The sequence below is a fragment of the Limulus polyphemus genome, unplaced genomic scaffold, assembly GCF_000517525.1.
Source record: "Limulus polyphemus unplaced genomic scaffold, Limulus_polyphemus-2.1.2 Scaffold1854, whole genome shotgun sequence".
Classification (NCBI taxonomy): Eukaryota; Metazoa; Arthropoda; class Merostomata; order Xiphosura; family Limulidae; genus Limulus; species Limulus polyphemus.
This window is the reverse complement of record NW_013667464.1, coordinates 204,763-232,574: the sequence shown is the minus strand read 5'-3', so window position 1 is coordinate 232,574 and position 27,812 is coordinate 204,763. Positions and strand designations below refer to the sequence as shown.

Sequence of the window (27,812 nt, the reverse complement as noted above, 5' to 3'; positions counted from 1 at the left end):
GAGAAACGTACTGACAGTGGAATTACTGTGCACTAAAAGTTTGTATCGAGAAATAATAAACTGGTTTAATCAAGAAAGGAAAGAAATTCTACCGGAAATTAACAAACAAGCAGATATGTAACAGTATACATGTCTAGATATTAGTGTAAGTTACTAGATTTTTGACATCATCATGAACTTTCTATGTATTCTAGGACTACATGTATAAACTTGCTTGATCGCAACGTCTTCCGCCCTTTCTGGCACACATCTAAATTAAAACAAATAAGCTTATAACAGCCCCCCCCCCCCAAGTGGCACAACGTGGTGGTCAGAACACAGATAGCCCATTGTGTAGCTTTGTGCTAATTAGAAACAAAGCTTATAACAACGTTTCCCAAATTTATTTCACCCACACCTCCCTTTATGTGGTGGTTTTGAGCACCTCCCTATTTTTTAAATGAGTGAAAAGAGTGATTTAAGTGACGAAATGTAGTACGTGGATACGTATAAAAATTCTATATGTGTTGTAGTAATTAATTATTATTTTTATGAAAAACAAATACATTAAAACGCTTAATTTTGCATTATTTCACCACTTCTCTATCTCTCTCGCCTCTCTCAAAAAAAAAAAATCATTTGCTCCTCAATGGGGCAGAGGGGGTGCACACTTTGGTAAACTCTTATTTACAACACTAAATTTGGATTACATTATTTTTGTGCTGTCTTTGAATGTATATAAATATTTATTTATCTTATTTATTATCCTATGCAGAGAAATAAATAATCGATAACTCTTGGTAATACGAACTTGACGAATAGAAATACTTCTCGCCAATGAATGTAAAAAGCATATTCAACTGACTTAAAAGTAACCATAGTTACAGTAGTAAACTAAACTTCCGATACCACATGGCTGCGTCATGGGTACTAGTAGTAGTAGTACTAGTACTATAGTTATTGTAGATATTATGTATTTTCCTCGAACATAAATCAAACCTAACTCTACAACATGAAATAAAATCACAATATACGAAAATTTAAAATAACAGGCATTGACACTAACAGTCATCGGCAGGCAAGGTGTGGGAAAGTTTATTATTACTAATATTAGTTTACTTTTACTTTTTTGTTGTTAAGGTTTAATTGTTTTAAATTTAAAATTAAAGAAACAACAGGGACAGAGAGCGTAGTGAATATGATAGTCTATAGCATATTTTAGGCCTTTAATTTCATTTTAATAAATGGTTAGCTGTCGTATTTACTGAACTATGCAAAAAATCACACTCATTGCCCAAGTGATGTTGTATTAAAGGCTTAATTAAGACAGTTTTTAAAATTTTGTGTGGACAGTGTGAAAAATCGGGTAGTAAGCCTATTTTCCACGGTTTTCTAATATAAATTATTTACATTTGCGTTTTCTTCTGCATTGAAAACTGGTGGGAAAAGTTTGATAAAATTTGTTTTGCAAAGTCGTTTAACAAAGTTTAAAATTTTATTGGTGTTTTATTTTAAAGTTTAGTTTAGTGGATGTTATAGCCTAGATGAAACAATAAGTCCTTTGTCTTTAACTTTTATTTTTAATAAAAGTTTTATATTATATTAAATGTTGTCAAACCTAGACCTAAACATTTGTACCCTGTGTTCAAAAATATTCTAAACTATGAATTATTTTTGAAGACTTTGACATAGAAATAAACATGTTTCTGTTACAGTGATGTTAAAATGGTATAACATATTATAAGATCTAAACTTAAATAGTAATCATTAGTATTTCATTTAATTCTAGATGAATGTGCTTCCTATTTAGTTGAGTTGAATATACTTAACAGTTGCCCCCCAGTATCACAGTGGTATGTCTGTGGACTTACAATGCTAGAAACCGGGTTTCGATACTCGTGGTGGGCAGAGCACAGATAGCCCATTGTGTAGCTTTGTGCTTAACTACAAAGAAACAAACTTAACAATCTCTTACATTTTAAAAGAGCTAATTATATTCTAAGGTTAATTGTAAAAATGTTTTTTAATATTCAGTATTTTACACAAAAAAGTATATTAACATATTTTTTAAACAGTTTCCTGTCATGGAAAACCCAAAAGTCAGTAAATCAGAAAAGCCAGAATACAATGATGACCAATTGTCTGCAGTTGATACCAAAAATACAAAAGAACAAAATAGTAATGCTTCATCAGATACTTTATACAACTCTTCTACAGAACAGGAAATGGGAACTCAAGATATAGATTTAGAAAACTGCTCTATAAATGATGATATGAGTGAACAAATATACTCTTTTCCTAGACCTGGTGACAACAACTATATTGCACAGGAAGAGTCAGAGATTGATGTTGATCATCAGATCCAATCTGAAGAGTTGGACTATCATGTAGAACTTCCTGAGCCTAACGATAGCAATCAGATTACACCTGAAGAATCAGATAATTATATAGAAGTTCCAGAGCCTAATCAGATTTCATATGAAGAGTTGAGTAAACAACTAGACATTTGTGAATTAGATGATAACAGAATATTACCATTTGATAATTCAGATAGTCAAGTAGGTATTTATGAATACAATGATAGCAGTCAGATTCCAGTTGATGAGTCAGATGGTCAAATTAAAGAAAAGCCTGAAGATGATAATCTTAACCTTCTTGAAGAATCAACTGACCAGTTAGAAGTTCTTGAATATGAAAATGACAGCCAGATTCAAACTGATAAAGAAACAGATCCAATGTATATACAAGTAGAATCAGAAATGATTGACAGTCTACAAAATGAAACAACTCAAAGATTAAGTAATGGTAAGTTAGAGAAGTTTTTGGCCTTCTTTTTTTTTTTCTGTGGTAAATTGTTATTCGGAAAGAGTACAAAGTTAGAATCAATGAATGATATTTCAACTGCCCTTTGCATTTTCATTCTAGTGATGGCATTGTGAACTAAACACATTCTTATTTCTTATAGGAGCACTTACGTTATTTTGAAGTGGTCACTCAAAGAATCAGACTTCACTGCTGAACTTTGATTTTAATATGTGTTATGCAATAAAAAGTGTGATTGAATATGCTAGCTTACTAAATATATCATTCTCATAAAACAAGAATGTTTACATATTATTATATATATATATTGCGTTAGACGAGAACAAGTATATAACTTTATTTCCAGACTGTTTACAAGAGCATCTGTATATGCATACGTATATACACACACACATCCATGTGTATGATTAATGCATACATATTTTGTTATACACTCACACATCTACGTGTATTATTAAATAGTAATTTATGCTCTATGTTTACATTTTTTAGTAATATCAGTTGTCATTATGTTGGTTTGTTTTGAGCAGTATTTATTTATTTGATATCTTTATCAGGTTTCTGTGAAAGAAAAATTAATATCACTTTAAATGCTATTCAAGGTATAATGCACTGCAGGGCAGGCATGTGAAAGTTGTAACAGTTTAACTTGTCAAGAATTATTTATTCATTTACTTCATTTTTATTTCATACCAGGATAATCAGGACTTGTATTCTCCAGTGCTGTTATACCAATTTATTTAACCCAAAAATATGTTTAAGCATTATGCCATAGGTAGCATTATTAATGTTATTAATTTTCTTAGAAACTTACCAACATCAAGGTACAAGAACAGAGATTGTCCAGACATGCAAAACCAAACCTTTCTTAGGAGGCTATCGACACAAATTAACTGGAGTAGAGTATCACCACTCATCAACTCAAACAATTCCAAAATCCAAACCTGATAAAGGAATAGAAACATTCTCTCGGTGAGTTCCCGAACTAAACAATTTTCAACTTTTCCTTTTCTCTGTCATTCAGAATGTCCCATAACTTTAAGCACATACTCTACAACATATAACCTCTCAGAATCGTTTTTGTATAAGCTGATATATATTTTAAAATAAATGATTTAGCATTTTACAGCCTGGCTTTCACTTGTAGAAAGAAACGTACAATAAGTATTGAAAACACAAACATCAGAAACTGTTGTTGTAATCCCAAGTGAATAATAAATGCACATAGATTCTTTTTAAATCATTGTTAACTTAATTATACCATTGCTTCCCTTTGTATGAAAGTATAAATTTAATGTAAGGGATTTCTCTTTAGTACACTGCGAAGAAACAATGAATAGATTATTTCTACTATACAATAACATTTCATATCTTAACATCTTTGCATTATCACAACCAATATTAGAATATTAAAATAATACACTTAGCAATCTTTGTAATACTAATACTAAAAAGAATAATATATAAATATAACTTTCTAAGAATAACAATTTCTTGATAAATTATGGTAATTTATTGTTGCTGACTTATAAAAAAAAAAACAGAAAAAATTCAAATCTCATTTCCAGAACGTACATATACTTGTTGTCACTGACTTCACGTGTAAATAAAACTTCTAATAGTTTTACTCAAATAATACTCTACTTGATAACAACTGAGTATTGAATCACAAATATTTGTCCTTCAAAATACAGTCTTGACTTCCATTATAACTGGTAAAAAAAGGTTTAGTCAGATACTTCTGTAACTGCCATTGAGGTTATCTTGATGAATGATGTCCACTGGAACTAGTTAAGAACAATACTTTTTTTGGTGTTATGTGTTTATTACTTTCTTTCTAGTTATTGTGCTCGAAAGATAACTACATAAAATGACTGTAAAATTTCCTTTGCATATAAGTGTGAAGACTTTTAAAAACAACTGCAGTTTGATACAGTCATTTATTATCTACAAGTACAAAACAATATTTAAAATAACTGTATGAAAGCAGAAAATGTTGTCAGTACTTGAATCAGATAATGATCAGGCCTAGTGAAGATATTAGCTATATGTTTCTTGCTATATTTCAACCATGTTTGTTTTAGGTTTAAACAGTGGTTTCAAAATACTAAGTTTCAGATTTTGTAGTGATCAGCTGCCTCAATATGAAAAACAAATAATTTTAAATCTCTCACTGTAAACCGTTTCTTTGATAAAAGTTAATATATACAAAGCATGCTAATGCTATGGGGGTCTGGGGACATGTGACTATTTTAAGCCAAAAAATGCCGATGTCTCACCAAAAGAATGTAAACTATATAGAAAACGTTAAATACCATAAGCAGCCATGCTATAACTATATAAGCATAATTTTTTTACATCACAGAAATAGGAGACCTATTCATATGTGCATGTATATGTATCTTGCACAGTTTTTGGGTGGTTAATGAGAATCGATTTTTTGAACAAAATAGTACTTTGGGGAAACAGGTTAATATATATATATATATATATATTGTAAACTAGTACATAAATTATTTTCTTCAGAGTTTCATGTAGTGTGATTTGAAATTATACATCTTTAACCTACATTTATTTGATTGAAACTGAAATGCCCAGTTCAATAGTGCATATAGCATGCATTTGATAGTTTTATGATTTCAAAAATACTGACTCTATGTTACAATTGAACCTTGAGTTATGATATGAAAATACAAAAAATAACAACTATTGTAATGCAGGTATAAGTATTGGTCTTATACTACTGGTTTGATCTCATGTATTATTATTATTGTTAAAACTTCAGAGATACTCAGACCACAAAGTTGAATCATCAACAACAGCAGACAAATAAAGATGTCTACACACAGGTAGAAAGATCTGATGTTTACCTACCTTCACAGAGTGACAAAATTCTGGTACCTCGTAAACCATATATCACTATAGATGAGATTCAACAAAAATTATTAGACAAAGTAAGACTTCTTTTTATCCACATTTTCTAAAACTGTTATAGTAAAAGTTGTATCTTAATATATAGGGTGGAGCAAAAGGTACTACTATACAGTTAGTACTCTATGGTTGGTATAGTTGGTATTATGCAGTTGGTACTAAAAAGAAAGAAAGTTATCAAGATGATTGAAACCAAGTTAAATGTTGTTTATTTCAGAGTAATAATTAAAAATCAAATTATATTCTAAATAAAACAACTGTATAGTCATTTTTTCCCCAACCTGTACATGTATATTTTTTTTTAAAGGGTGAATTTCATTCAGGATAAATAAAATTTGATAGGAAACTAACCAGTTGTCAGAGCATTAGCTATTAACGAAATAGTACTGTAACAAACTAAAACAAAATGCTGCTATAACCAGGGTAAAAAAATATATATATATTAAAATGTAGCAACAGAAATCCAAAATAAAACTTTCAAACAACTAGAATACAAATTTTATCACTTACAAAAACCAGTTAGTAAACCTGTGTCTGTCCAGGACTAGATACAAATGTTAATATACAATACAACATAAATATCAATGTTATTATTTCAATAAATAAAGAAACTAGGAAAATGAATGAGAAGAAGAAAAAACCTAATCCCCCAAAAAACACAAAGTTCCAAAATTAAACCATTTCTCAAGATTAATAACAATATCAAGCAATAATTGTAACTGTTAAATGTGAACTAACTCATTTAAGATCAAGGAAGGGTTTTTGTTTAGTGGTTGAACCACAAGTATACATCTCATGTGAGTATCTATTACTGTAAATATATATAAAATCTTTCACAACATTAATATTTGTATGTCACTGCTATGGGAAATTGGTGTCAGTTTCATAATACATACATACTAGCTCATCTTATAGCCAGAACACCTTGATTTCGAGTAGCTCATCTTATAGCCAGAACACCTTGATTTCGAGTAGCTCATCTTATAGCCAGAACACCTTGATTTCGAGTAGCTCATCTTATAGCCAGAACACCTTGATTTCAAGCACTTTAATATAACTAAAGATTCATAGAAATCAAGGTGTTCTGGCTATAAGATGAGCTAGCACTTTAATATAACTAAAGATTCATAGAAATCAAGGTGTTCTGGCTATAAGATGAGCTAGCACTTTAATATAACTAAAGATTCATAGATGAACTAAATGATAGAAGGAATAGTAAACAAAACCATAACAAAATAAAAGTAGAATTCGCTATCTCACACTGTGTTGCAGTATATATTAAAAGTGCCTTCTTTATTTAGTGGTTAAACCACGTAGTTTGAAACCAGAGCTAGGATATGTAGTTATCATGAGGATTTTGATACGTCTCTTTCTACACCATTTAAGTTAATGATTCTTTCCAACAGTTTAACACTGAAATGAACCGAAATTGAAAAACAGTGATAGTTTAATATTAAAGCTTTCTTTAGTAATTAATAAAAAAAAGATTCAGAAATGTGCAATTGCCTCTCTGCACAACAAAGAGCTATAACCTACACCATTGCTATGAAAATTTTTGTGCACACCAGAAGCTTTGAACGAAGCTCTCACCATTACATTGTGCATCAGGTGGTTTGTTCCATTCTAATCTCAGATCCGGAATTCCCAATCTCCTTCTTATGTCACTTCAGCTGAACCTGCTGCCATCTTTTGTTGAGTTTCACTAGTGCTGCTTCCATGCCTGCTTTTGCTTCTAGTTCCCTCTTCCCGAGGAGGATCAGGTAATTTCACCGTTCTCTTTCACTGCTTGGCTTATATGGGTATGTATCTTTCATTTTCACTTTCTCCAGTTGTTTTCTGCTGAATCTGAGGCTACCTTATTTTAAGAGCCTCTATCACTTGAGTCTTCTTTCAGTTTAGGAACCCTCCTCTTTTTCGTTTTTTTTTTCTCTCTCATTCAGTCTTCATCTACTCATCTTCATCTCTTAATTACTCAAATTATTTGCTATCTGTCCACGTTTCACTCACTTTTAGAGGCCTTATATCACAACCCTGTCAGTTTTACTGAGGAACCTTGCACATATGTGTTTTCCAGCATGCCCTCAATTTTCTTATTCTTCTGTTGTGTCCCAGTTAACTTCGTTTTTTTGTTTCTGATGTTTACTTTGTTGGGATGCCTTCCCTTCTTATGTTTTCCTCACTCTTCATTGCATCGTTTCTTCGTAATGACGTTTTTGGGGTTATTTCTTATAGTTTGAAACCTTGAGCTGATGCAGCTCATCAGCAGTCATCTCTTCTCACTTTGATTTCCTGCATTTTTGGACCATCCCCCCCCCCCCTTCCATTATGTTTCTCATCCTCTACAGCCTTATGGGATCTCCCTTCCTATTCCTAGTCCTTTTATTACCATCCAGTATCACCAGACTCTGAAGGCTGGCCATCATGGGTCTCACAAGTGACTTTTTCTGGAGTTGTTTCTCGGGTTTCCTCAGTTTTCCTACTTTGTATACCTGTGGACATTCTTTGCACAGTCTATCAGTGTGAGATCTTATGCAGATATCATGATTCCTGTTTAGTCTGAGAACCTCTCCAGCATTCTCCCCTGATGCAAATTTCCCCTTTTCTTTGACTAGATTAATTTAATGAGGGAACCCTTGCTTTCCTCAAGTCACTGGGGTAAGTGTAATCCCACTGGTATGAGACTGAGTGGATGCACCTCTCAATGTGAATTAGGTCTGGGATGTTGCTAGGACGTTTATTATAGGCCACCCCACTACACTAAAAACTTAGTTATTTCCATTGGTTAGGCCAACCATATGGGTCTTGCATTTTCCTTGGGGATGCAGATCTGGGATATTTTCTCCCTGTACCTCATTATTTTAATAAGCATCTCATTTAAGTATTTCTCCAATACAGTATGGCCTGACTTACTGCCCTAGCCACACTACACACTCATGATCAGCCTGAGAGATAATTACTGGTTGAAAAATCTTACATTCTGCCCACCTCTGCAATATGTTCTATTAACAATAGCATATGAACTATCACCTTTATTGAGCAAAGAGTATTTTGTGCATGAGAATGATTCAATCTCCCATTGAGCGATGCCCCATTAGATTACCCCCTTAGCAGGTGACAAATTCCATGAGTGAGCTCATCATTGTAATTTCTTTTTTCTACAGTGGACCTTCAACTTTTTTAGCAGTGTGGGATTCTAGCTCTTTGTTGTGAAGAGAGGTGAGTATGTGTTTTTGAAGTTAATATTTTCCTTAATTGAAAATGTATTTCAGATAGGTATTCACCTCTCTGCACAATATTCCACCTTTCCTCCCCCCTGTCAATGTATTTCTTTTATCTTGTCAAGAATGATCCATTGTTCCAATGCTAGTGCTCATGGAGAATGTTACTGTGCACAAAGGATATGTTTCCTTTGTATTGGTGGAGTGCTATATTTTAATGATGATTATATCATAGGTTGGTGTAGTACACGTTAATATGTGTAGTTGTGGGAGCTCTGTTTACAGCTTGTGATGTGCACAGAAATCCTCCGTGCAGTGGCATGAGGTAAATAGCTCCATGTTGTCCAGAGAGGTGAGTATCTATACAAAATACATTTCGGGTAAGAAAAATATTAACTTTGAGAATGTGATTTTAAGTGTAAAGATAGTTAAAGCAAAAATATAGGTTTTTTTTTTACTTACATAATAGCCTTAAATGATTCTACCTTTATGAAGGAAAAGCACATTTTTCTTTTATGGAATGACTTTTCAGCCAATCAGATCTTTAATAAACACGGCCAAAGCTCACTCAATTAAACCACACTGTAGAATCCAACAAAATATAAAATAAGTGAAGTTACTTTTGAAAATATTTTAATATTAAGTACCTATTTACAAGTGAAAATCATCTTTCACATGGTATGTCCTGTTCTTTTCATCTGCACAGAAAACTTTCCTTGTTTTATTTCACCCTAAAGCTTTAATAGTTTGATAATACAAAAAAAAAATACTAACAGCTCTTTGTATTACAAAATTTAGTCTTCTTATGAATAAAAGTTATCATTTTAAATCATACTACATACATGTTAGTAGTGTTAATTTACACGATTAACATTCTAATTATTCAAGTTTGTTAAAATTATTTTAATACTATCTTAAACTAAACTATCAGTGTCATATCTGTTTACATTAACTCCAAAAATAGATTAACCATTGTTTTAATGTAATGTAATTAAAATTTATATCAATTATTGAAGGAATAATCTGAAAGTTTAATAGAGCAATTGTATAATGAGCCTTGATCTTTTATGAAAATGAATGAAAAGGGGCCAAAACAAGACATGCAATGGAATATAATCATATTTATTAGTTCTTAACTCTTCATTAAAGCATGTTTATGAGATTTTTCCTTTTTCATTTTGTTCAATTTAAAGGTTGTGTTGATTCAAAAATACTGGCGTCGATGGATAGCAAGGCGTTTTGTGAGAGAGTTGAGAGAAGCTTTACAAAAAAAGAAAAAGTGGGAGGAAGACCAGAAGTTGATGCATCAGAGGATGTTAGATCAGGCTTTGGAGGATGAATATCGTCGAAAGCTCAATCCTCGCAGGAAGACAGATTTTGAACTTCTCTTCTCTGCACTAGATCGTAAAAATATTATGAAATAATCAGATTCTAAAATGATGATTCATTGGTTCATTTGTAATTGCAAATGAATTGTAAGATATACATCACAAAGCTCCAAAATGAATAAGGAAATTATTTCATCAGTGTATATTTAATTTTTACAACTGTTTACTCTAATCAGGATTATCAAGGTTTTTATAACATTTGTATCATTCATTGGTTTTTATATCAAGAACTAGTTTTTCAGAATTTTACTATTATTTTTTACCTCAAACTTTCATATCCACTTTCAGTTTAGAGAATGAGCTAGATTTTATTTGCTGTAACAGTCGTTACTAAAATTTAAATTCTATGAGAGTTCACAATACTACAAAAAATACAGCTGTATGTAGGCCAGCAGTGAGACTTCTGTGTAATTAAGATAATTTGTTATAATTTGGATACTTGATGTGTCATAGTAAGCTTCAGAATATGCCAAGTGGAGTGAGCGTTTAAAGTTAATTAATGTATATATTAGCATGATCTTCACTTTCTGTTTGTATGAAAAAAATGTAAAGTCCACTTGCCATTTTTTGCATATATATTGTTACAACAGCGGAAGTCACGCAACGCTGGGAGCATGTGCACTGGAGTTTCTCGAAGGATCATGAATTATCTAGGAACCCCACGAATGTCCTAGTGTTTGCCAGATGCCCTCTTTTTTAGTATATAAGCCCAGCAAATAAAGCCAGCAAGAAATAGATATGCAGATAAATCAAAGAGATAGAATAGTACAATTGGACACTTGGACAGGAATTGGCAAAGTTTTTTAATAGCTGTCAAGATGACTGGGATGTCTTACTCCCTCTGTTATTGATGACCTATAGAACAGCAGAGCATGAAGCCACTGGATACACTCCAGCAAAGTTGATGTTTGGTCGGGAACTTCAGTTGCCAGTGGACCTGATAACAGGATGCCCACCTTACGAAGAGTTGCCTGAAAATGTGTCAGAGTTCGTGAAAGTGTTATCTGAAAGGATGGATGATATTCATCATCAAGTGCATTCAAACTTGAAAATGTCTGCTGATTCAATGAAGCTATGTTATGATTAGAGATATACTGAAATCAGGAGACAAGGTGTGGTTGTATAATGCCAGGAAGACCAAAGGGAAGTCTCCTAAATTGTCTTCTCCATGGGAAGGCCCATATGACATAGTGGATCGTCTCTCAGACGTGACTTTCTGAATAAAATGTGGTCAGCGAGGTTAGCGGAAGGTGGTGCATGCCAACAGGCTTTGGCGTTATCATAGTATATAAGCCCGGCAAATAAAGCCAGCTAGAGATAGATTGAAGAGATTGAATTGAAGATATAGATAACTGAGTCAAGTGAAGAGTAGGCACCATAAGTAAAGTGTGTGAATCACTGTGATATATATTGTGTGTTATAAAGGTTGTTAAGTTTAAAGTGACTGTGGAAATTCAGTATATTACAAAAAAAGTTGTATCGAGAAAGAATAAACTGGTTTAATCAAGAAAGGACTTGTATCACTGAAGTTCCTCGGAAAGAATTTCTGCCAGAAATTAAGAAGCAAGCAGATATGCAACAATATATGTATATATGTGATTTCATAGAGAGTCACATGATAATTTTAGATAAGCAACTAATATTAAATTTTGTTTCTATATCAAGACTTAACAGACAAATCCCAGTTGCTAATATTAACATTGTTTTCTGTTTTTACCCTTGGCTTAATTGAGTTACAAAGTATTATGGCAAGAACACTCAGATTGGTCAGTCATTCCAAATTTTGAAACAGCTTAGTCTGGGTCAAGAAATAAGTATTGCTGTCAATTTGTCTTTTATAATAAAAATAATTTGATGTTATTGTTTTAAAAAAGTTGCTCATTTAGGTCCATCCACTGGATTTGTGAAGATTAATAATCATTGTTTCTTTAAATTCTTCAAACTAACCTTTCCAATTTTTGGACAGCAACTTTCCTTTTTTTTATAATTGGTTTTTCATCTTATTAAAAGCAAGAATTTAAAAAAAAGTTGTATTTTATCCTAATGATACTTATCTGATTTGAAACTAAATACACTTCGTTCTCCACATTTTATAGAATGGCGTAATGAACAAGTGGAAACCATAGAAAGAACCAAGTCTGGAGCTGAGAGGAAAGCAGCTCTTTGTGATGTGACAGACATGGAAATGGACTACATTGCTATAATTAACTGCCAACGTCAGGCTGCTAATGTCATCAACCGACAACATAATAATCAAAAATTTCTTCAGAAAGTAATGACACACTGACACTTTACTAGACTTTGACTGTAGATTGACACATTTAAAAACAAACTACTTGTTATAAAGCAATTTATTTGCGGTTGAACCAGTAATTAGATTAATAGATGATTTTCAGTTATCACTTACAAAATAAACAATAATTTATGTACGTAATTTTTTTGAGGCAACCACCTTTAAACAAATATAAAATACGTAACACTCAAAAATAGTGAAATATCATGTATGTAATGATTTCTTTTTCATACCTTATTGATTCCAGTAAATGTTTATTACATTTAAATGTACACATACCATTTTGATTAAATAACATTTAAGCAAGTTCATCTCATTAATATTTTTTATGTTCATTATCACATGTTAGCAGTTTTTTGGCTTTCTTGCTCTGTCATATAATAGTCATTAACCTCATTAAGAAAATTACCTGCAGACGTCAGAACTAAAAATTAATCCATTAATGAATATAGCTAATGTAATATAGCATTCTTATTTATATTGATTTATAAATTAAACTTGAGCTAGATAATTAACATTTGGTTGTTTATTTGTAGTAAACACAAGCTTAATAGCATCATTGGTGCTCTTTTTTTTTATCATAGGTCTGATTTATCCATATTTTAAAAACTTTTACATTATACAACAAAACCTGAACCATAACCACCTGGCATAGAGATTGTTTTTTTAACCTAATATAAGCTATTGTGAAATATACACACTAAAAATGTGAATTGAAGAATAAGAGATCTTGCTGGAAAGCTCGAAAGCCTAAAATTCATTTCAACAATTAAAGTTCACAAGAATAATTCCATATAAACAGGAGTTACACAGTGTATACTAATCACAGAAATATTATATTTCTACAGGTAGCAGCCCCAAAACGCTGGATTGGAAAGAAGGGTGTGGTAGAAGTAGACACAGTAGGAACTTTAAAAGCTGGAGAACTACGTGATATGAACTACAACCTTAGCTTGCACCATCTAACTCGTGATGAACGAATGGCCGTTCTTTTATCTCTAAAACACACCATTAAAGTCAGTGCACTATTTTTTTTTTTCATTAATACTTTTTTAAGCTTTAAGTTACATTTGTTCATGTTTTTTTATAAGTTCTGAGAAACAAACAAGCAAAGATTTTTAAAAGTTTCTATATACAGGAACTTGTGAAAGCTTTGAATGAGATGTGGTTCAGGTCATTAGCAAATTGAATTAATCTATTGACGATTCCTTCATCTATATCATTGATGTAAACTGAAAAGAGCAAAGGCCCTAATACTGAGCCCTGATGTACCTCACTCATGACATTAATCCAGCTTAACAAAACTTCATGTATAACTTCGTACTTCCTTCCAGCTAGTCAACTTTTTATCCAATGGTGCAAAATTATCTCCAGAAATTCTTTTTTTAACAAGTCTCTTATGTTGCACCTTGTTAATTAAATGCTTTCTGAAAATCCAGATACACCAAATATACACCCTTCCACTCATCTACATACGCAGTAATCTCTTCAAAAAATGTCAGAAGATTTGTAAGGCACGATTTTCTTCTAATGAAACCATGCTGGCTATTTAACAAAATGTTAAACTTTGTTAAATTACTTTGCAGACCATCTCCCATCAAACTTTCAACATATTTCTCACCATTGATGTCTTACTAATAGGCTTATGGTTAGGTTGCCAGTTATGTTATAATAATCCAGTTTTTTTTAATTATCCACAAGTGGTATTGAATCCAGGACCGAGATTTTGCACACTAAGTAAGTGCTCTTCCAACAAGCTAAAGGGTATTGCTAGTAAGGCACTTTTTAACAAATCATACTATCACAATATTGAAATGACATTAAGTGATGTCATCTATGTTATGAAATTACAACTGCCCATTATGAAAAAAATATACATGTAGTTTAAAGTCCATAAAGTTTACATTTGTCATTACATTCTCATCAGTACTCTACCTGTCACAAACATTGCATGCGCATTTTTAAATTTGCTTCATGAGCTTCAGCTAGAAGAAACAATAAGGCAAAAAAAAGAATGCTATCAACAGTATTTTTCTTACTGTTTTAATTATATTATTTTTAGATCTTTTATTAATACATAAAATATTTTTACATTAAATATTACTGGATTGACTCTGTTCAATTTGAAAAAAAAAAGAGATAAATCCTGACAAGTGACTCAAGATTATCTTAGCTAAAGCCCAGGTTTTTTTTTAAATTTTACTTCAATAGAGTTACATTCAATCATGTTTCTCAGCTTGATCTAAAAAGAATCACTACCTTATGGTTATAGAGCATCAAATGTGTTTAAAGAATACTTCAAGTCTCACTACCATTAAGTGGAGTTTGGTTGGTAGCAAAGTTAACTAATAGTATGCAGTAATTACTGTGCAATATACAGTCCCTATAGGTATGTGAAAGTACATTTATGGTGTATTTTGCTCATTTTAATTTACAAATTTATTAAATTAGTAAGTGAATTCTTCAATTTCTGAATTTCCATTGTAATAATAATCTGCATTGTTAAAAGTCTTTTTTTTTATTGATTTCAAGAGTTATTTACATCATAAATGTCTTAACAGACAACCCTAAACTGCTACACTTCACATAGTTTTTTATCTGTGCTCAAAGGAAAGATATCAAATCTAGGACCACGTTTTCTCTAAACTCTTTTCATTTATGTTTTCTTTGGTTTTTTTTTGGTGTTTCTTCATGTTTTAATAATTTTGAATGCTCCAAAAATGTATTTATTCAGGGTGTATTTCTTATTTTGTTTATTTGTCCTAAACAAACATGGTCACTGGATTTTCAAGTAATAGCATTTTCTAGTGCTGTTTATTAGATACAGAACACCTCACCAGGTTCTTAAGTTAGAGCTGCTTCCATGTGCTGTTTACAGAGACACCCCAAACTTTAAAGTGATATTTGTTTTCTTGTGCTGTTTAGAAAGACAAACAAGCACCTGGGTGTTTTATTTGTAGCTGTTTTTAGCTTTACATACAGTAACACTTTAAGTGAAGTATCTGTTTACTGCAGAATAATTATGTTAAGCTCCTATTACATCTGACAACACTTTGTGTTGATGGATCCAAAAACGTTACCCAGCTGTTGGTGATTCAGAATTGTTGAATATAAAGCTCATTAATTTGATTCAGAACTTTAATATTAATATTATTTTTTATTCCAACAGGAACAAGACTGTCAGTTAACTCGGGAGTTGACAACCTTGGTGGACAGAGAGCTTGATCTCCTTGTTCGAGGCACGGATAAAAAATACTTGACAGGCTTGAGACAGTGCATCATGGATTTGTTCTGGCAATATGCAAGACAACCAGCCTTCAACCCTGAAGTGGCATTACTGCAAAAAGTATGATTATCCTGTCGTGTTTTGAAGAGTTCCAAAACTATGTAACAATCTAATATGTTTTCTGTTACTACTTTTTTAACCAAACTTGTCCAATTTTAATCTCCTTCCCCTCTTAAATAGCACTGATGAATAGTATAAAAGTTATTGTATCTCTAGTTTTGAAGTCAATTAGTTCAGTGTTTATTGGACTTTAAATTAGATGTTATATTTCCTGGTTGAGATCACTGAAGTATCAATTTCAAAAGTACTCATTAGGTGGTAAATATACATGATTGAAAATAATTACAACAGCTCATTAAACTTTTTAAAGTATTAACATATTAGTGTCAAAGTTTGTGACATTGCTAAAGAAAATGTGCAATATTTATCAGGAATATCTTCTTAACTAATTCAATCTTAGACTCAAAGTTTAAGAAGAATTTTCATCCCTTAGTGACAGGGAGACCATTTGATGTGTATAGATAGTATAAAATATTCAGTTTTTGATGTCAGAAAAGGTAAATGAAAAAATATGTTATTAAAAAACTACATGTAACGTGCAGAAACAAAAAACACCAAGGTTAAATCTAATGTTAAAGTAAATGAAGTATATATATATATTCATGATATACCAACATACAGTAAGGTATATGATTGGTTATTAAATCTTCAAGAGGATAGATTTGTGTTTCTACAGTCTACATATAGAAAAAATAACCAAAGCCATAAACTTCGTGCAAGATCATCAACTTAAATCAGTCATCAGAAACTGTTTAAAAAGGACATTAAAGTATGGTGTTCTCACTCAACAAGTGTCTATCACTGTAGTTAATGAAAAAGAAATATTATTCTTTGACCAATGAAAAACTTAAAAAGCATGCACTATTTTCTTACTGATATCTTTAAAAAAACAAATGGTAAAAAAATTCTTTGTTATAGGATGCAACTTTTAACCTTGTAGTTGTGTCATTCAAAAATGCACATCTAATCAAATTTAGATAAAATTTTGATAAGCCTTCCACGTGTTTCATGACAAGAAGGTAAATTAATAATTCAGCTTCTGTTTACTAAATGCTCATAGTAGAAAGAAATTTTGAGTGTCAGAGAAAACAAAAATAAAGTAATATAAGGCCTTTCTTAAATTAAAGATCACTAATTAAAAAGATATCTTGCTTCAGTATTTCTCAAAGAAATAAACATTAGTTTTGTAACATGTCTTTCTTTGTAACACAGTATTTGAAAAGGATCCTTTTTTGTATCATTTCTGTATCTGAACATCACTGTTTTTGTATAGTTGGTCTGAATTATGTTTCATGTTTTGCTTGAACTTATGGCATAAGTGTTTTGTTTCATTGTTATCTTAATTTGTATTACTTTTCATTTCAACTAACAAAATAAAAATAGGCTGTTTGCATTTCCAATTAGTTTTTACAGTGGTGTTGTATATTGGTATTTGTAACTAAGCATCATTTGGAAAGGACATCAGGGTCAGCTTCTCCCTCCCTTTTGTGAAATGATGCTTCTGTAAATATACATATTTAGCTATACAATCTAATAACTTTTAATTTGAGCATTTACAAATCCTTTGTAAACTGTACATTGTTATGTAGATCAGTTACTTCATTGTTTTCTTGAGTTATGTAATTTTCCAGTCTATATTTCTAATGTTGTGATCCTCCTGATGGTAGAATTGATAGTGATAAAGTGCTAAGCTTGTATCTTGCTTTAGTTACTTCAACCTAATTACTTAGACTAATTAAAGTTTTCTAAAAACATAAAACTAAATTAAATGTTTCTATGAAGTGAGTACTTTCCTAGAGGTATTAATAATCAAGTCAATGTATTTTCTAAAGCTTTCTTCAGCTCCAGCAAATGTTCCACAAAGATTAGCCCACTGTCGTTACTGCGACACTCATTACCTGATCCCTAACGAAGGGTCTGGAGATGTTGCCAGACAGATTCTTACTTGGAAATGTACACGATGTCGTGACCTTGAAAATGAAGGATGGAGAAGACGAGAGGGAAGAGTCTTTCTTCAGATGTTGAAGGAGGTGTGGGATAAGGAGAGACAGTCTGGTAGCACTACTGGACTTGTGTTCCTTCTAAATGTAAGCTTATGGAAACAAGCGCAAGTTTGTGGGGAAAACAAACCACAAGATATAGTTGTTATCCTATTAATTGTTTTAATCCAGCATTTTCTTTGAGATCAAAACAAATTATCCACGAAAGATTTAAAAACAAAGTTTCAAGAAACCCATATTCCAATCATATAAATGATTACTATGTTACACATGTTTTCGATTAGTTTAGAATTTTCACATCTGTCTTATACATATCTTAGAAAATACATTGAATACCAACATATAGACCCTTCTCAAGAGATGTCATAATCACATGTACATCATCACTTGTAGCCATGGTAGACAAAATACAGTGGTCATTCTACAAGATGTCTATCAATTTCTGTGTGATAAGTTACACAAGTCAACATAAAACAACAACAATGATTGTCTTTTTACAGGGTTACTATAAAACAAAGGCTGTGGATCAGTGCAGTGAAGACTAGCAGTAATCATTGTCTCAAACGTAGTAACTTAATAATATACTTAACAATATAGTGTTAACTTCTGGGTCTAAGTTGAACTATAACTTTTACAAAATTGAACTTGTATTTATGAAACATTTCTTTGGATACATACTCGTAATTAAATTTTAATATTAAGCAGAAAATTATAATCAAAAACTTATATTCAGTCATATAATAATGTCATAAGAAACTGATGAAAGTATTGTTTTTTTTTGTTTTCTTTATATGTAGATTTAACTTTTGTTTTTTCTTTAGTTTGCATTCAAAAGTAAAATAGATTAATAGAATATAATAACAAATTGGTTGTTTTAACAAGTGTTTTATAGGTTTGGTAGAAATCTTAACTTCAGATTGAACACAAGCTAACAATCCTTTAAGAGAAATTTATGTATTCTCTACTGTTATTGTTCTTGTGTTTCTTATTTCATGTTTTTGTATCTGGATGCTATGTAATGTATTGGTAGCTATTACCATGCATGGTAAAAGTGTGCTCGACCTTAACTTTAATAAAGCTGAATCTGAATCTTTATAAACATTGTAACTGTTTATTTAGCATAAGTGCAGTCATGCTGTTTTTTGCTAATTTGACAAATCATCTGTTTATATTGTTCTAAAACAGTCATCTTTTACAGTCTCATTCGGGTGAAATACTGTAATTAAGCAATACCGGGTTGCTTAGTTATCATCAAGTTAAAGTTTAACACAATTGTTAGAAATATTGAGATGTGAAAAAATACTTAGTTTCTTCATATCTGCCTGTGATGATCAGGCAAGTGTCTTATTATTACATATACTAGCATTTTCTGTGATCAAAGCTGTCTAGTGTTATGAATCATTTATATTTCTTTATAAGTATAAGACTGTGACTAAGTTTGTAATAAAGCATTTTTTCCTAATAATATGATAAGGTCATATAGTTTCCATTGGTATTGATTAAATGATAATAAATCTATCCAAACTGGAGATATGGATACTTTTTTTGGGGAAATTGTTTTCCTATCCATCCTAAATGTAGTATAAGGGTCAGACAATGTTATCTTACCAATTTTTAACATTTCCACCTTTCTTTTTTTATCAGCATCATTTAAATTAGAGGAATGCTCCATAGTTTTATTCCTTGTTGTTCAGTAGTACTAGTACTACAAGGCCTATTGTATTAGTACCATTATCACTATGCCTGGTGCTGCTACTGTCAGCATTAGTATTAGTACTTCTAGGCCTACTGCTGTTACGGATAGTAATACTGATGTGGTATTTTAATATACCATGTGTTTCTCTCTTCTAGCACTATTATAATGTTTTTCCTGAATTCATTTATTCTGAATTTGTGAAGGTTTCACATAACACATGGTCAAGAAGACCATTAAGTTGATCTTGTTTTGAGTTGTTTCTCTGTTGTTTTCAAAAATAGATAATACCTGTTACTGCCTGGGGAGAATGTTGCATAATACAACACATTATGTAAGACATGGGTAACATGTGTCACTTTTGGTACAACATGGATACCACGTGTCACTTTGGGTACGACATGGATACCACATGTCACTTTGGGTAAGACATGGATAGCACGTGTCACTTTGGGTAACATATGGATAGCATGTGTCACTTTGGATAAAAGTGAGGTTTCTTGAAACTAAGAAACATAGCATTCAAATAGTCTGAAATTTCATTTTTGATGATACAGTATAGTCTGAAACTTGGTCTCAGTTCTAAATGATTTGATACAAGATCTCACCACAATAGACTGAAGAGAGAGCAAGTGTAATGTGATGTTCCAACATGTTTTGAACATTCAAGCAGGTATACACACACTATGTTTTTGTCACATGATGTAATAAAGATTGTGCATTTTGTGTATTACTTTGTTTCCAGTCTTTTTATTTCATTCAACATGGATTCAGTTGGTAAGAGTTTCAAAATTACTTTGTAGTCAATATCTTGATTGAGTCTCCAGTTATCAAGTGGATCTATCTAGTGTAGATCAAGAGTTACTCTGTTTTACCTTGATATACTACACTTATACCATGGTCATAAGGAAGATCACACCTACCATTTCGTATTCCTCCACTATCAGCCATAGGTCTGTACTACATTTCTCATAATATTAACTTGTTTGATTAATATCTAATATATTAAATCCCTCTTTCCAGTATAATAAATAGATTCTTGTTAAAACAACCAACTTTAAAAATGACGATAAAACTCAAGACTTTGCAAACTGCAGCTGACGTGTACATGTGCAATAATGATGTCAAGTGTTGATGCTGTTTATAAAATTGAGAAGGGTCTATATATATATATATCTTAATGAAAGCTTGAAAACTGTTTCTTTCATTATGACGATGTGACTGAAACGGTTGAAACCGACATAACCACAGTTGAAAGCTTCTTACAGTTAAAATAGTTATATATGTGCTGTAGTAAGTAACTTTAGTTTACATTTAGGTTTAATTTGACTGTTTATTTTCTAGCTACTGCATAACAGATACCAGTTAATGCTTCATTTAAGAGATACTAAGAGTGCAATAACTGTTCAGATTCTTTCTGATACAGTGAGCATTAAATTTGTAAAAGGTGATGATAAGTTTGGTTCTTTTAGGAAGGAGAAATTCGTTATCTGGTGGAAAAGATCTGGAAAGGAAAAAGTGCATTAAGTGGCAGCACCAACCTTTTTGACTTGGTGTTCCTACGGTGGAACAAAGAATATGAGTGGACCCCCTGGAACTGTATTCTCATGAACAGGCAGGAAGCCAGAAATCACTGTGCATTAAACAGCGTTTCTCAGGTATTCCACTTTATGATTAGTTCAAGGTAGATAGTTACATATAAGGTTCTTTACTGGTGTTGATTGTTATTTTTTCATAATTTCACCAAAATCCTTTGGCAGAGCTAATTTTGTAGATGAAAAGAGAGAGAAAATTTGAGGAGCAAAAAATCATTAGTTTCTTTGGAAAATATTTGTATTCATATTTACCACCATTGTACAGCTGTTCAGCTGCAACAGTATTTTTTAACTTGAAAGTAAGAGTAAAATAGACTTGCTCAAAAAGTACTTCTCATCTTTATATTAAACAACCAATTAGTCACTTTTTCATAAGCTTCGATCGTGTTTAACAACCAAGAGGCAGGCGTGCCCTTCTTTACAATACAACCAACAATTCTTTGTAATGGCACAAGGAAGTTTTAAGGGATACTGCATCAGGAGGTCTAAGATTAAATAACCCAAACCTGGGTTAAATTGGTTAACATTTTTATTGTACACTGGAGTAATATGGAAATTGTGTTCTTTTGTATCGTTCAGTAGTTGATGTTACAAATTTTCAAATATTTTCTTCTGGTAGCACTCTAGTTTTTAAACACTTGTGATACTAAAGAACAAGCACACACATCTGTACCAATGTACATTATTACTGATTAGCACAAAACATGTAAATATATATACACACACACACATACATGCAACTTGTATTAATGTATTAAAATAAACAGAATGAGGTATCACCTGGTCTGCCCATGGGAGGAGTGGCTATAATGCTGTACGTTTTTCAAGGATGCCGACAGCAGTGTTCATTGTGTGTTATATTATGCCCAGTCTCTTTATTTCATTCTCACAGATTCAGTCAAAGTCACAGAAATTCAGCACTGCTCTGTAATATATATATATTGTTCAATTTCTTATTATTCAATTGACCTATCCCATTGCTTTAAAAAAATCAGTTTGACCTAAAAATATCACACTGACAAGGACCTGCCAAACTAAGGTTGACTCACGAACATGAATGGACTCAAATTAAATGAACATAAATATTTTAACTCAAAAAAAAACTACATAAGCGAGAAAACAGAACCTGAAAGGATACAAAAATGTAATAGGATAGCCGCAGAAAATGTGAATTTTCTGTAAAAGTCTCTGTGAACAGTGAGTAACTTATGATAACAGCATAATGTGTACTTTAGCTGTTACAATCCTTTCTTTTCTATCCGCTTTTTTGTTCTGTTCCTATCAAAGCACATTGATAGTAGATGTGTTGAAACAACTTATTATTTTTGAATTATTATTGATTTCAAAATGTAGATTGCCTAAAATCTTACTTAGTACATTCTTTTTACTCAGCAAGATTTAAATTATAAATATACCTTTCATCGTTTTTTTTTTTTCAGCATTACAGCTCAACCTTTATTCAACAAGTCCAACAGAAGCATATCGCAGCAAAGTCTTATTTTTCCTCACTTCCTAGACTACTACCTTATTTGGATTTCACTTCAAAAGATGGCAGCACGAGTAATATCAAGATGTTACTAAATTAATATATAAAACTTGTTGATAATAAAGTGTAGTGCAAATGATATAAAATTCACATATTCAATAACACTCTTCACATATATTGCTGATATACAGTTATATGTTGTGTATAAAAATTGTTTGCAAGACCTAAATTCATTTGTCTTTAAATTAGACATACTTGAAACAGGGAAAAATGACAGATTATTATTTAAAATTATAACATTAATAATAACATAAAAAGTAATAATTCTTAATTTCTCAAGATTGTATTAAGTGTAAAATAGCGCGACCTAGAATATATGACATTTACGTATTAGGCTTTCTCTACTGGTGAATATGATGTGATTGTGGAATGTCATAATAACTTTGGTTTATTTGTTTTTTTTAAGCGAAGCCACATTGGGCTATCTGCTCTGTCCGCTGCGGGGAATCTAACACCGAATTTTATCATTGTAAATCCTTAGCCTTACCACTGTCTTTCCGGGGGGGGGACAAATACTTAGGTATCGGACAATCAAAGAACACCGATAGAAACTGGAAAGTGCTCATCAACTTTGGGTACTCTTTGGAGGGAATCTTTGTCCTGTGGTCACCAAAGTTTAAAACAGTTCTTTGGAGGGAATCTTTGTCCTGTGGTCACCAAAGTTTAAAAACATTTTTTCTCTGTAAATTTTGATCTGGAAACTTTTTTTACGATGTTTAAATTAGGGTTTTAAAAGAGGTATAACTCCCTTTTGTGCTTCACTTTATTGTAGCAGTATGGTTAAAAAAAAACGACTTACACTCCCTGAGAACATATTCAAATGTTAAATGGTACTATCTTGTACACTGTACATCAGAAGACCAACCAATCTGAGGGTCGCGGGTTCGAATTTCCGTCCCATCAAACATGCTTGCCCTTTCAGCCGTGGGGGTGTTATAATGTCACAGTCAATCCCACTATTCGTTGATAAAATAGTAGCCCAAGAGTTGGCGGTGGGTGGTGATGACTAGCTGCCTTCCCTATAATCGTTCACTGCTAAATTAAGGACGGCTAGCGCAGATAGCCCTCACGTAGCTTTGCGCTAAATTCAAAACAAACAAACCAAACCAGAAGACCAATAACGCTAATGACTCGAATCTTCGAGAAGCGAAACGCCGTTACGGACCGTTCCATCCTAATTTAACCGGTGATTTTCGAAACGTTGAGTTGCGAAGTGCATCATCTCGCATGAGCTTTAAAAATCTAGGGCGAGATTTCTACAGAAATCAGCTGCTTTAATAGATTGAATCTGGGGTTCCCACGAGTTAAGAATTTATAAGCAAACGACAAATGTAAAAATTTTCAGTTTCCCAGAGCAGCAAGATGTAATAGTGAATGATCAGATATATACAGTATTGGAAAAGTAAAATGAACCGTAGTAAGAAAGGTTAGGACTCGCACTATTAGAGGCACACCATCTATCAGAGTTAGTTCTAGTAGAAGTCAATAACCTATACATCATAGATCCCGTTCTGTTGTTCATAGAGTAGCTATTATGGGGGACGCCGAGGCAAGTTTACCTATCAGTATCACCATAAGTTGCCCGTCTATAGTTACCTGTTTTATTTTATATATTTTAGCTCTCATTTCTTGCTTTCGTATTTGATCAGGAGAAACCTTCCCACAACTAACTGCAAAATGCTAATTGATAATTTTAGATGTGGGTTCGGACACGTGTATCTGCTCCGAATGTTTATAATTACCTTTTAGTTTTCAAACTCGCGTATAGAGGCGATATTTATCTCATAGGTAAATGATCTCCACCGCTATGCGTGGCCTAATCAGATACTTCTCTTTTTCTAGCCTATTTATGATAAACATTTTATAATATAATCCAACATAAGGAGTTGTTGCTCCACTTTCACTTAGGTGATAAAATTGATGTAAGCGTTGTGTAAGCTATATTTGTATAATATTTGTAATGAAAATGGTCTTTTCTTACATTAGAAGTATATCTAGTATCTTGTTCGCTGTCATAGAATCCTTCAAACGTTTTCAACTTTATCTCGCTTATTAAATAATAAATATTTTGTATACACGCTGTTCTTAGCTTGAAACTACTACCATGTGATTGGCTAACAGCGCCCCTATCTTATCGCGGTAAAAAAGTGTAAGATTGGGTTTCATAATAAAGTGTCGTTGTTGAACATATCGCCAGAAGAAGAAGGACAAGCCAATAATAGGCGAGGGTATTGGCCTACGTTTATGTGTCTCGGGGAAACTAAACGGCCTTCCATGCCCGAGGTTAAGTAAAATTGGAGTAAGATGTAATGATCGAAAAGCAATCGTTGAAGGGCCGGCCAGGTGTGGTTAAGTCGTCCGCAGTGTGCTTTATAACAGCGACAGTGAAATCCCGCTATTGAATTAAATTAGCCCAAGAGTTGGCGGCGAGTGCTGTTGACTAGATGCCTTCTCTACAATTCATTACTTCACAATTAGGAACGGCTAGCGTAGGTAACCTGTATGTAGCTTTTATAACGTACGCATAACCTTAAAGTGCGAAGCGCGTATTTTCGGTAATGTGACAACGAATCATGGACCCTCAGTTTCACAGTCCAGCACACTAACCAGTACACCACGCCCGGTTTTCTGTACTTCATACACGTAAAATATTATACGCGTATTTTCGGGAATGTGACAACGAATCATGGACCCTCAGTTTCACAGTCCAGCACACTAACCAGTACACCACGCCCGGTTTTCTGTACTTCATACACGTAAAATATTATACTTTCTGACACTTTAATTTTATGAATGATTAGTGGTCATTAATTTACTTTCCATACCAACGTGGCCCCCAGTGGCACAGCGGTATGTCTGTGGACTTACAACGCTACAAACCGGGTTTCGATACCCGTGGCGGGCAGAGCACAGATGGCCCATCGTGTAGCTTTGTGCTTAACTTCAAACAAACCATACCAACGGTTTTATCTGAATAGCCCGGAGGCTCAGCAGCCAGTCTGAGGGCTTATAACGCTAACAGTTGGGTTTCGATACTCGCGTTGGGCACGGCACAGATAGCCCATTATGTAGCTTTACGCTTAGCAACTAATAAACGTTTTGAATAAGACCACCACCTTCGTGATTGCACGTCAAATATATCAATAACTTAATTCGATCATCGTGATGCATTCTTTGCCACTAGCTGGCTCTTCTGGAATAAAGTGTATTAGTAAAATATTAAGAGTATAAAATACTGAGAGTGTAGTGTAAGAGTTTTGTATGAAAATTTATTTTCAATATATACACATGCATACACTTTAAAACTTCGAAGTTCGTCATGGATATTTGTCTAAAATATCGAGATTTTTGAAATTAAAAGTCCTTATTGAGAGAACCTTCAAGGATCATTTTCTGTTACTTTTACAAATAAGGTTTTCATCGCTAGAAAACGGATTATAGCAGAAAAACCCAACTAAACTAAATGACAAACAGCAAACATATTCTTTGGCCAGAAAAAAAAAACAAAAACGGTTTCACCCAACTTTACTACGCACTCGATTAGAATAGTCCAAGAGTTGGCGGCGGGTGGTGTTCATTAGCTGCCTTCAACCTAGGCTATCACTTCAAAATTAGGGATGGCTAGTTAGTTAGTTCCGAATTTCGCGCACAGCTACATGAGGGCTATATACGCTAGCCGTCCCTAATTTAGCAGTGAAAGACTAGTCACCGTCAACTCTTGGGCTACTCTTTTACCAACGAATAGTGGGATTGAATGTCACATTATAACGCCCCCACAGTTGAAAGGGTGAGTAAGTTTGATGGGACGGGAATTCGAACCCGTGACCCTCAGATCGCGAGTTAAACGCCCTAACCACCTAGCCATTTCGGGCCCAATTAAGGACGGCTAGCCCAGGAGTAGCTTTGCAACAAAGGAACATCTTCAGAACTGAGAACTTTAACTTATGTTGTGTTGATTATCTCATAAAAAAAGATATAAACAACGTTTATAAGCACAATAATAGATATATATTAATAATAAAAAAGAAAACACGAGTCAAGTAGTTTCGGTATCGGGCATAACTTTCTTATAACACTCCATTCTATATTGTATATTAAATTTATCAATACTCAAATATAAAAATTTACCTTTTCAAATTTTTTATTTTTCGAAAGTTTATGGACTTGAAAATATACCTTATTTATTTTCCATTGCCTTTTCCACATGCTTAGGTGGTTAGGGTGCTCGACTCGCAATCTGAGGATTGCGGGTTCGAATCCCCGTCACACCAAACATTCTCGCCCTTTCAGCCGTGGGGGCGTTATAATGTGACGGTCAATCCCACTATTCGTTGGTAAAAGATTAGCCCAAGAGTTGGCGGTGGGTGGTGATGACTAGCTTACACTGCTAAATTAGGGACGGCTAGCGCAGATAGCCCTCGTGTAGCTTTGAGCGAAATTCAAAACAAACAAACTTTTCCACCTTAATATATTGATCAGAAATGGTAACCTGATAAAAAGTCCATTCTGACAGACTTTGTACATTTAAATAACAAGTAGTTTTATATCTGTGGTTCTGTATGTGTAATTAAAACGTCCTTCAAATTCCTGCCAAGATAAACAGTGTGACGAGTTTTTTCAACCTAAGTCACTTAATTCAAAATATAACATTGCTTTAAAAGAAACTCACGAGATCGTTAGAGTTGTGAAATCAAAGCTTTACTAATTTCTGGATCGAAATCTCAGGACTTCCTGATTGTGTGGGAAACCCAGTTGATTCTGTGGGTCAAAAACGTTCATTCCTGGTGTGACAAAAATATACATTTTATCTCCTTCGTCAGGAACTCGACACTGATTGGATATTTATAGACTACGTCGGTTTATTTGTTTGTTTTGTATTTCGCGCAAAGCTACACGAGGGCTATCTGCGCTAGCCGTCCCTAATTTAGCAGTGTAAGACTAGAGGGAAGGTAGCTAGTCATCACCACCCACCGCCAACTCTTGGGCTATTCTTTTACCAA

The 27,812-nt window shown here is 32.9% G+C and overlaps 1 protein-coding gene across 2 annotated transcripts; it reads left to right on the top strand.

Moving 5' to 3' along the window:
* Positions 1 to 812: 812 nt before the first annotated feature.
* On the top strand, positions 813 to 23,721 carry LOC106465163 (IQ and ubiquitin-like domain-containing protein). Of its 2 annotated transcripts, none has more exons than XM_022393000.1 (11): positions 813 to 1,062; positions 2,055 to 2,784; positions 3,609 to 3,774; positions 5,588 to 5,756; positions 10,145 to 10,355; positions 12,436 to 12,611; positions 13,481 to 13,648; positions 15,802 to 15,978; positions 17,811 to 18,065; positions 21,144 to 21,329; positions 22,706 to 23,721. In XM_022393000.1, exons 2-11 carry the CDS (start codon positions 2,064 to 2,066, stop codon positions 22,850 to 22,852), a joined length of 2,376 nt encoding a protein of 791 aa, XP_022248708.1. In that variant the 5' UTR covers positions 813 to 1,062; positions 2,055 to 2,063; the 3' UTR covers positions 22,853 to 23,721. The 2 variants fall into 2 exon arrangements, with proteins under 2 accessions (XP_022248708.1, XP_022248709.1); XM_022393001.1 differs by lacking the exon at positions 813 to 1,062 and adding an exon at positions 1,359 to 1,418.
* Positions 23,722 to 27,812: the final 4,091 nt, after the last annotated feature.